Raw genomic sequence first — 11073 nt, 5'->3', positions numbered from 1 at the left:
GGGGGAGCGGTTCTTTCTTCCAAAGTACGGCAGGGCAAGTTCCTTGGTTTCGTGTTCCGGTGCCCGACGGCTGCCTGGGAGATGCAGAAGTTGGGTGGGGCGGGAGTAAACAAGTTAGACGAGCAGCTGCGGCCTCCTGGGCGCAACGGGGACTAGAAGAAGAACCCGGCGAGCCGGGCGCTTCGGTTCCCATCGCGCGCGGACTTTCCTGCGCGCCGCGCACCCGGGAGCTGACTCTGAGCCAGCTCGCCCGCCCCTGCGCTGTGGCCCGCTCAGGAATCGGGTGAGCCATCTGTGTTCCCCGCGAGGGCTTCGCCCGTTCAAGAGCAAGCAGGGCGGGGAGCGGGCCGCCGAGAAGGTCGTAGGCGCTGAGCTGGTTGTTCCTAGGGGACTGGAGCTGGCAGAGACAAACCTCGCACGGTCTCTCTTGCATAAGCTATTGGCCCCTGGGGTCTTGGGGACCCTATTTCCCGGTGCTAACATAATGAATCCCGCTTCTCATCCCGCCCTCAGGCATTTACGCAGCTGATAAAGCGAAATCGAGCCTGACATTGAGGGTCCACTTCAGGAGAGAAGATGCGCGCACCCATTGTAAGTGTGGGGCGGGGCGGGGTGTCGTGTTTCGAGGGTGCCTTCTTGCCCTGGAGCCTGCGGTATTACTTTGGAGAGAGGCTCCTGAGGATGTGGTGACCCAGCCTCCATGAGCTGCGGGCATCAAGTGTCAGACAGGGGTCAGGGGCCACCTGTTGGAGTTGTCTCAGTACTCATCCTGGCGTGGGCTGCTTGGACTCGTCCTGCCGGAAACAGACCCAGCAGAAGGCAGGCCCAGCAGCTGGCCAGGCAGCAAGGGGCGAGGCCTCTCCGCAAAGATCTGGTGCTGCTCTTCGGAGCCGAACCTGGACACTGGGGCAGATTCCTGGGGCGGTGTCTGAGGCTGGACCAGCCGTCATGACCCGCGGGGGCCTTCTCTGGTGTCAGATGACTTACCTTAAGACCCTGCCTTGCCAGCAAACTCCCAGCTTTCGCTTTTCCTTTCCTCCTTCCTTTCTCTTTCTCTCTCTCCCTCCCTCTTTCTCTCCCTTCCTTCCTTTTTAAAAAGTTTATTTCTTGCACAAGGTCGAGAGACAAAGTGAAGGCCACAATAGCGTTTTCACACCCAGTCTCAGACAGCAGGATCACGGGCTCACCTGTGTCCTATGTGCTCTGGGTTGCTGCTGCGCCGCCAGCTGGCCTCTCTTTTCCTTTTTTGAAACCGTGATGTGTGTGTGGCTCTGAAATTATAGCGTTTTGGCCGATGCCATCCGTCAACGTGGCAGGCCATTAGCAGAGAAGTTCATCAGAGTACTGGTTATTGAGGTAGACCTACCTGGGATTGTGTGCCCTCCCACTGCACCAGCCGTGAGCCTTCGCTGGAGTTCAAATCCCCTCTGTTCCCTGGAGCGAAGACTGTATCAGTAACACTTAGGAAGTGCTCAGAATAGTGTTTGGTGTGCATATTGAGGGCTCAACCATAGTTCACCAGGGTTATTGTTGTTATTATTATTTCAACCATTGGAGAGCTTTACAAAGTGTCTGGAATCATGGCACACCTGGTATATTTGATATACAGAGTGGTCACTTTTTAATAACCATCTTCTCTTAACATTATTTTCATCAGTAATCATGAAATGCATAGTTATCATATCCAGAAAAGAAACACAAAGGGTGAACATTTTCTTTTATTGAACTTTATATGTGTATTTGTGCTAGTAAAAACATAAAGAACTGGAAAACAAGGGACCAGCAGATGGCATAATATGTGGCTAGACTCTCACATAGTCGACTGCGGTTTGAGTCCTGGACCTGGTGACTTAAAACTCTCGCCAGTGTGGGAGGCGACAGAAGAGGGAGGAGAGAAGAAGTAGGGAGGGGGGACCAGCAGGTGGCAAGGTGCTGGACACTCCCTCATGGCTGACCACAATTTGCATCCTAGACCTGGTGGTTTGCTTTCTCACTTTGCCTCTCTCTCTGGTTAAATTAAAATAAATGAATGAATAAATAAAATTAAATAAAAATTCTTTTAAAAAAAGAAAAAGAAAATCTCACTCTGGGCATGTGTGTGTGTGTGCCCAGAGTCCAAAGAAGAGAATGAAGGAGAAGGGATTGTGGCATGGCATCCTCCTGGGGCGGGGTGTCTCTCTGTTTCTCTTTCTCTCTCTGGCGAGCACATGCGCCCTATAGCAAAACTCTCTCTCTCAAAAACAAAATAAAACAAACAAACAAACAAACAAACAAAAACCCCCAAAAAACAAATGAGTAATAATAACATTATGGCTTCTGTTTTGGAAAGTTGTCTTTGACTGTCAAAATTGATCTTCTTTGCATATTTATGTTAAATATTCAGTAGAACTAGATTTGTCGATGTATCTTTGCTCACAAAGTGATCCTAGAACACATATTATTATTTTTAAATTTGTTAAAGGGTACATTTCTCACCAGAGAGAGACACACACACACACAGAGAAAGAAAGTGAGAAAGCAAGCCACCAGGTCCAGGACTCAAACTGTAGTCGGCCCTGTGGGAGTCCGGCACCCCAGCCACCATGCCACCTGCTGCCCCACACTTTTTATTAATTTCTATTTTGAAAATTACTTTCACACGAAACAATGGAGATATGAATAGTTAGAAAATACCTTAAGGACTAGAATTTGTTTCATGAAGACCTATAAACATTCCATTTCATATTAAGTTACAGACATTACAATACTGTCTCAATTTTTTTTTTGAGAGAGATTTTTGCTACAGGTTTTTGTGTGTGCACTCGCCAGAGAGACAGAGACAGAAAATGAGAAATGACCCCCTGGGGTGTGGGCCATACTGCAATCCCTTCTTCTCCATTCTCCTCTTGGGATTTTGGGCACGCACGCACACACACACACACATACCTGGTGAGAGTTTCAAGCGCCAGGTCCAGGACTTGCACTGCAGTCGGCCATGTGGGAATCTAGCGATATAACCCTTATGCCATCTGCTGGTCCCCTGCCCATTCTTTTAAAAAGTCCGTTCTAGTGGCTTTTAAATATCTCCACATTTGAAACATTTTCACTAAAACATATTCACCAGAAAATTTACTATAGATTTTTAATTTTATTTTGCAAAATCCCCCAAGTGTTTCTTCTGCCAACATCAGGGAACATAGTTGAGTGCTAGGGAACACTGACATTTATTTCACATTGCTTTAGGACAAGAGTCCAGCTGGTAGAAATGACTCAAGCTTTAGAATGCCACTCTTTCAGTTCCTTCTGGCATGGGCAGAACAGACTGTTTCCTCTTCTCTTTAAACACAAGAAAATGTAGGACCGAAGGGATTGGCAACATGAACTGTGTGAAAAGTGAGCTTGAACCACTCTGAGTCATTAGGAACTGACTACTGAAACTGCGTCTGTGTGTTTTTGGGGCTGTGTAACTGGATTAATCTCCATAGAGAAGGAAAAGCTTTTATTATAGATAAAATTGTGCTAATTGGAGGCTAACCTATATATTATTAAATCTCAATAATAATTGCAGCAATGATAACTTAGACCAGTGAACTAGCTTTTGGGAAAGTAGTATAGCCAGTCCCAGCTTAACAATGGTTTGACTTAGAATTTTTCAACTTTCCCATGGTACAAAAGCACTATGTGTTCAGTAGAAATCATAGTTGGAGGACCCATACAACCATTTTGTTTTTCACTTTCAGTATAGTATTCAATAAATTACATGAGCTATTTGACACTGGATGTTGGATTAGATGATTTTGCCCAATGTAGGCTAATGGAAGTGTTCGGAGCACGTATAAGTAAGCTAGTCTCAGCTATGATGTTCGGTAGGCTAACTGTATATTAGATGCATTTCAACTTGCAATCTTTTCTATTTTTGATGGGTTTACCCAGAACTAGCCCCCTTGTAAGTAGAAGAGCATCTTTATTTTATTACTGTCAGTGGGTGAAATGGCAGTCACGTGGTAATAAAAAGCAGACTTCTTTTTCTTTTCTTTTCTTTTTTTAGAGAGATTTTTGCTGTAGGGCACCTGCGTTCGCCAGAGAGACAGAAAAAGAAAGAGACAGAAAGCGAGAAATCACCCACCAGGGGGATGGCCACACCGCAATCCCTTCTTCTCTATTCTCCTTTTGGGATTTTGGGCACGCATGCATGCACACATGCCCAGTGTGAGTTTTAAGCCCCTGGGTCCTGGACTCAAACTGTAGTTGACTACATGGGAGTCCAGCAACGTAACCATTACACCATCTGCTGGTCCCAGCAGACTAACTTTTGGTGGGTTTTATGATTGTTTTTAGATTCTCTATAGACAACCCATTCCTATGTGTCTGCACTAGGGGCAGCTCCCACCGCCCCAGTCTGGGCATGCCCCTGCCAGCTTTTAGTTCTGACCAATGTTAGCTGTTGTTGTTAACATTGTTAACCAATGTTAACAATGTTGTTGTTAAAGCAGCTCTTGTGCATCTTCGAGATAGAAGAGGCTGCATCCACATTTCCTGAAGCTCCTTTAGTGCAGCTGGGTGCCTCCTGATCGGACTTCCTTTCTCCTCTTTGTTTTCCAACTTTGCTAGAATGAGTGGGCCAGGATTCTGTGCCTTTCCTCCTCCACCCTCCCCATCTTCCAGTCTGTGGCTTGTTGAGTGGCTGCTGCTGGAGGAATGAAGACTCCAAGTGAAAACGAGGTGCCACAATATGAGGAAGTTGATGGGCCTTTCCAGTCTTTGGACTGTAACCTCCTTTAAAGATAGTTATTGCTTGAAGTTCTGCTGGACTTTGCAGAGCTATTGGGTCATTGGGAAAGTTATGACACATTTTTACATAGAACTATATGCCATGACTTTCCCAATGACTTAATAGTTAAGATGCAAAGGGAAAGGGAGAGGAAGAGAACCTTTCTCAATTAGCAGCTGGGGCTTCAGGCCCTGCAGGACTTCTTCCTCACTCTGGAGGAGCCACCAGCTGAGAGAGGCTCTAGGACAAGCAGCTATCCCTCTAGGTCACAGACCTCTGCTGAGAACAGTGTATGGGGCAGGCTGGATGCTGGTGAATTAGACCCAGTCGTGGCCCTCACCATGTTGCCCTAGCTGGTGAGCTGGACATGGAAATGGATCACTCCTCCCCATGATTTAGCTCAGCAATCACAGACACCTCCTACACAGGCTGTGGCTGCAGATACGTGGGTGTCAGGGGGCACACTGGGGAGTGGAGACATTGAACCTATCCTGAGGTTCAAGACAGGTAGACGTTTTCCAGGCCAACTACCAAGGCCTTACAGGTCTAGAGTGTACTGGTGCAGAGGCAAAGTTCCCCATGGGGAGTGGAGTCAATATCTGCTGTCAGTAGATTCATTTGAATTATTTACTTAGTGTATTTGAAGGACTTGGCCATTGGATTCAGGTAGACCTGCAGTGGAAACCAGGCCCTGCTTTTTGGGGAGCTTTGAGCCCTTAATTCTTATCTCTGAGCTGTTTCCTGGTCTATAAAATGGGGCTACTGTATATATGCCAGGTAACAGATGAAAACCCTAAGTAGTGCCAGATGGTGGTTGTCAGGGTCATTCCCAGGTGAGTCCAAGAGGCAGGGGCAGTTCTGACTCATGAGTGGGGAAGGTTGGTCATGTAGAACAGGACTAGGGCCTAGCAGTCAGGAGCCTGGGAGAGTCTTTACCCAGGATATTTGTGACCTTTGGGCTGCTGGGGCTGGGCCTGGTGTTGGCAGAGCTGCCACTGTCCTTCCATCACTGGCTAGGAGCCCTGCGTGCAGGGTGGCAGTAGGGGAAGGGATGCTGTGTTCAGCCCTCCTCCACCTTCTCTCTGAGCCTGAGACTGGGCAGTCTGGCCAGTCAGGCATCTTCCTCACCTTCCCTAAACCACTCCCACCCCCATCATCTGCAGAACAGAGTCTCAACTCGGTCACAGGCATAAGTGGTTTTAGAGACTTCACCCCAATTGTGTCAGTTATTCTTTTTTTAAAAAGAATTATTTTATTTAAATTTATTTATTTAAATTTGACCAGAGAGGGACAGAGTGAGAGAGAGAGGAGGAACATGAGAAAGCAAGCTGCCAAGTCTGAGACTTGAACTGCGGTCATCTATGTGGGAATCCAGTACCTTTAACCACCATGCCACCTGCTAGCCCCATGTGTCAATTATTCTTTACATGAACCTTACCACATGGGTTTTAGCCCCATTTTTCCAATGAGGCTCAGAGGGGTTAAGCAATCCCAGAAGGTCACACAGTATGAGAGCACCGAGAGCCTCACTTGAGGCCCCCAAGGGTCAGCAGAGTAGGCTGGACTCTGCTTCAGCTAGATGGGATTGATGTCTAGTATCTCAGACACGTTTCTTTTCCTCAAAACCTTGACACTGAAACTCAACTCTTTGCTGGGAAGTCCCTTCTCAGCACTTACCCTGGACTTCAAATTTTCCTCGTGTCACAAGCTCCCAGACATTTCCCTCAGAGTGTCAGAAGTGAAGGGAGTTGAGTTAGGGATTTCCATGCTTACCACAGCATGTGGTTTTGGGGAACATGGCAGAACACTTGTTTCAGTGTGGGTTTTACAATCTGCACAGAATCTCCAGCTGGTCCTGGAGCTGACGTTCCTGAATAAAAAAACTCAATGATAACAATAACATAGGAACCAGCTCCATGGTCTGGGGGTTGAGACAGCTGGATCCCACGTGGCCCACCCTGTGGTTCAAGTGCTGGAAGCAACGGCCTGAGAAATATGCCAGACACATATGTGCGTGTGCCAAGTCCCAATGGGAGGGAGAGATGGAGCAGAAGGGATTGTGGTATGACCATTCCCTTCGGGGAGTGCTTTCTCCCTGTTCGTCCCCTGTCTCTCTGTTTCTCTCTGGTGAGCACACACGCACTCTGGGAAAAATTAGAAAAAATAAATTAAAAAACCTCCCAGGAGTATGGCAATAAACACTGCCATTTACTGACCACTTCCTGTGTGTCAGAGCCTATTTGCGGAGTGTTTTGTAGGTGTTGATTTATTTGGTTTTCAGCATAATCTCATAGATAAGGTGGCACAATTATCTATATTTTATAGCTGAAGAAACAGAGGCTGGGAGAAGTTGGGTTACTTGCCCAAGAAAATGCAGCTAGTAAGTAGTTGAGCCCAAGTTTGAACACGGAGCCGAAGTGTGTAATCACTGTTCCAGTTCTGAAAATTAAACCCATCTTGATTTGAAAACAGAACAGTCATTCATTATCCTACTTTCTGTATTTTTTTTTCTTTTTCTTTTTCTTTCTTTCTTTTTTTTTTTTTTTTAGTATTTCAGAGAAACTCAAAACCTAAAGCTGTGATGAAACAAATGGGAGAGGGTAATTGGAATGCTTCCTAAATGGCCTGGAGTGAGCGAAAGGAAAGCATTCTTTTTGTTTGTTTGAACTCTTGCTTGGGTTGAAAACGTTTCCTCCCTGGTTCTGCTCTGTGCCCAGAGCTGGGAGTCTTGTACTGATGCACAACAGAAGGGGTGACTATGGATTATTATCCACTGTAGGGCCAGGCTGTGTTCTTCTCGCATGGGTGGGAACAACCCTGGGTCCTGTTAATGCCATGTTCAGGCTGACCCTGGGCAAGTAATGTCACTCCCTTTAGCCCTCGGTTTCCCCACCTGAAAGATGAGGCACTTGCCCATCTCAGCTTCACTTTTCAGTTTTACCCTTCTTTCACCTTCTCGTACCCCCTGTCCTGTAGTTCTCACTCTGGACTACACAGTGGAATCATCTGGATACAAACGAACAAAAGTAACCAGGCCTAGACTGCACCCCAGGGATCCTGCTTCTAGCCCAACCCGAAGAGCACCCCAAGACTCCCACCCATGCAGTCCTCTTGCTCCTGTGGAACCCTCTGCCCTGCCTACCCTCTCTTTCCTGTGCCCCATTTACTTGTCTCCGTATTCCCTTTTAAAGGCCGCTTCCTCTGTGTCACCTTTTCTGATTGCAGTAAGCAGTAGAGAGAGTTGGAGTTGAATGTCTTTGGATCCGGATTTGAATTCTGTCTCTATCACTCTTTTTTTTTTTTTTTAACTTTTTATTTATTTATTTATTTTATTTTGACCAGAGCGGGAAAGAGAGGGAGAGAAAGCCACCAGGTCCAGGACTTGAACCTTGGTCGGCCATGTGGGAGTCCAGCACCCTTAGCTGCCATGCCACCTGCTGGCCCTCTATCACTCTTTTTTTAGGAGAGGTTTTTTTTTTTTTTTGCTATAGGGTGCATGTGCTTGCCAGAAAGACAGACAGAAAGCGAGAAATCATCCCCCAGGGGGAATGGCCATGCCGCGATCTCTTCTCTTCCGTTTTCCTCTTGGCATGTTGGGCACGCTCACACACGCGCCCTGCATGAGTTTAAGTCACCAGGCCTAGGGTCAAGTACATGGGAGTCCATTTATGTAGCCATTATCTGCTGGTCCCTCCCTCCCATCTTTTAAGACTCAAGCAAAAATCTTAGGTGCCACCCTCTTAAATCATCCTCAATTCCTCTCCTCCCATCTTCACTTAAATCCATTTCAGCCAGGCTTTGTCTCCAGCTCCCAGTGAGAGCTGTTCTCATGAAGGTCAAGAATGACCTTCACTTTTCTGTGTGGGCTCCAAGAGAAGATGTAAGTGTTATTGTCATCCATGCAGCTGGACCGTGCCAGCTTGTTGTCAGGCTCTAAGAGAACTTCTAGGTGCAACAAGCCTGAATTTTGAAGATGGCATGAAGGTTATCAAGACATGTTTTACAAAACTTGTCATAGAAGATAGTGGTGAAAAATACTAGGATCACTACTGCATGTAATAAGTATATAGGTAGCTGCAGATAGATGTTTGGGTTCTTCACCTGTGGTGTCATTGCCTCGAGTGTGGCATGCAACCTTTTGAAGGAAAAATGAAGAATTGATCAAGAAAACAGGAACAAAAGCAAAGAATGAAAGTGTTTTGACATCAATAAACTTATAATAAACTATAGGGAAAAAAATTAAAAAGAGGAGCCGGCAGGTGGCGTGGTGGTGGCACTGGACTCCCATATGGATGACCGTGGTTTGAGTTCCAGACCTGGCAGCTTGCTTTCTCTCCCTCTCTCTCTCTCTCACTCTGTCCCTTTCTGGTCAAAATAAAATAAAATAAAATAAATAATTCTTTAAAAAAGAATGACCCTCATCAGAAACCACACTCTGCTGAGCTGTAGACTCCTGTGTGCGCTGCCCTCCTCCTCCCCTACCTCTCCACTGGGCGACCAGGCATAGTGCCTGGGCCTCCCCCAGTCTGCTCTGTTCCAGCCAGCCCCAGCTCAGCGTTCCAGTTATCCTGACCAGAAACTTTGGGAACATCTGTCTCCTCTTGCCTTCACATCTCACCTCATTCCATCACCAAAGCCTGTTGGCTCTTCCTTGACCGTAGATTCGGAATCCCAGACTTTTCGCCATTCCTGCTCTCACTGTGTCTGAGCCACCGTCATGCTCTTGCTCTTGTCTCTAGCAAGCTCCTACTTCTTTTTGCACCCTACATGTGATCTCTCCTCAACTAGCTGCTAGAGGACCCTTTAAAAAAGTCAGATCATGTTTCTCCTGTGTTCCAAACTGGGATGGCAGTGGCCTCTGTCCTTCAGAATCAAAGTCGAAAAGCTTAGAATGGCTGTCAGGTGCTGTAGACCTGCCTCCCCTGCTGCAGCTTCTTGGGCCCTCTATCCTACTACTCTCTCCCCTCACCACCTCAACTCCAGCCTCGCTGGCCTATTCCTCCCACCTGCTCCCACCTGGAACCTTCACTCGGGCTGTTCTCTCTTCTGGATATTTCTGACATCTGCAGGGCCCACTCCCTTAGTTCCTCCATCACTGCTCAGTGATAATGTTGAACTCTCACACAGTCAACGTTTCAGCCCCTGACTCCGTCCTGCTTTTTCTTTATATATATATATTCTTGAAATTTTTGTTTGGTTTCCTCTTTGAGATTCTAGATGATTTACTTACTGAGATATGTTTAAATCATCCATCTCCCCATTCAACTGAACAAAAGCTCCATGAAGGCAGGGATTTTTACTTTGTTCTTAAACTTAGGGCTCTGGTGCTAGGCTGGTACCTGGCCTACAGCTCAGTATTTAAGTGAATGAAGAAATGAATGAACTCCTTGACCTTCTAAGGCACAGGTGGGCCTCTCCAAGGTGAAAGGCTCCTCAAAGAATGTCATGAACCACTTATATCATCACTTCCCTGAGGTGGAGGGTAGGAGACTGTTAAAAATGCACAATGAGGGACCATCGGAAAGTGTAATGGTTAGGTCGCTGGACTCTCACATAATCTACCACAGATGAGTCTTAGATCTGGCAGCTTGAAACTCATGCTGGGGTGCTTGTGTGTGTGTGTGTGTGTGTGTGTGTGCCCAAAATCCCGAGAGGAGAATGGAGGAGAAGGGATTGCAGCATGGCCATCCTCCCCCCAGGGGGGTTGCTTTCTTGTTTTCTGTCTCTCTGTCTCTCCAGCGAGTGCATGTGCCCTATTGCTGGGGTTCAGCCTCAGCGTGGGTGGGTTATCTCGACGAAGGCGGCGAAGGTGAACAGAAGACAGAGGCCTCAATGCCTTTCATGCACGTCCTATGCCGGACACCCCTCAGAGATCGCTCTCTGAGGAGTGATGGCTGCTAGGAATCATCGTGCGGTTTTTATTGAAAACGTGTTACATGCAAGTAAAGGGAGAGGGGCTAGTGTTTCAATTAACAGCTCATAAAGTTTTTAACAATAGAGAACAAAGATTCTATTCAGGGTTTGATTAAGGGTGGGTCTAGTGCAGTCCGCAATTGTAGGTAGGCCTTCATGGAATGCAGTTTCTGGAAAGCGGTTCTGGAAAGCAGATGCGGTGCAGGAGCCATCTTGTGATCACTGGGAATGGTGCTGAGAAAAGAAAATCTCAAGAATAGATATTAGTTCTTATGGATCTTAATAAAGAATGATACTTATACAGTTTTGTAGGGATCTAAAACTTAATTTGAGGAATCCTAATATATTTATCTATTTCACTTGGAGAGGGCAGAGGTGTCCTGGGCCAGTTTTGGCCTAATCCTATTTTA

The 11073-nt window shown here is 46.7% G+C and overlaps 1 protein-coding gene across 3 annotated transcripts in view; it reads left to right on the top strand.

Annotated features, from left to right (window-relative positions):
• Positions 1-11073, top strand: part of LOC102485578 (HRAS-like suppressor 3) — a 36739-nt gene that overhangs the window by 3708 nt on the left and 21958 nt on the right. For 2 of the 3 annotated variants that reach the window (XM_006149800.3, XM_014588323.2), the window contains exon 2: positions 514-591. In XM_006149800.3, coding sequence (XP_006149862.1) covers positions 577-591 — 15 coding nt within the window. In that variant the 5' untranslated portion in view covers positions 514-576. Of the gene's footprint in view, positions 1-40; positions 284-513; positions 592-11073 lie in introns of those variants that run through there. The other variant, XM_006149801.3, reaches the window with a different exon arrangement.

This window comes from Tupaia chinensis, unplaced genomic scaffold, assembly GCF_000334495.1.
Source record: "Tupaia chinensis unplaced genomic scaffold, TupChi_1.0 Scaffold000273_1, whole genome shotgun sequence".
Classification (NCBI taxonomy): Eukaryota; Metazoa; Chordata; class Mammalia; order Scandentia; family Tupaiidae; genus Tupaia; species Tupaia belangeri.
The sequence above is the reverse complement of the archived record's forward strand: the minus strand, read 5'-3'. Positions and strand labels throughout refer to the sequence as shown.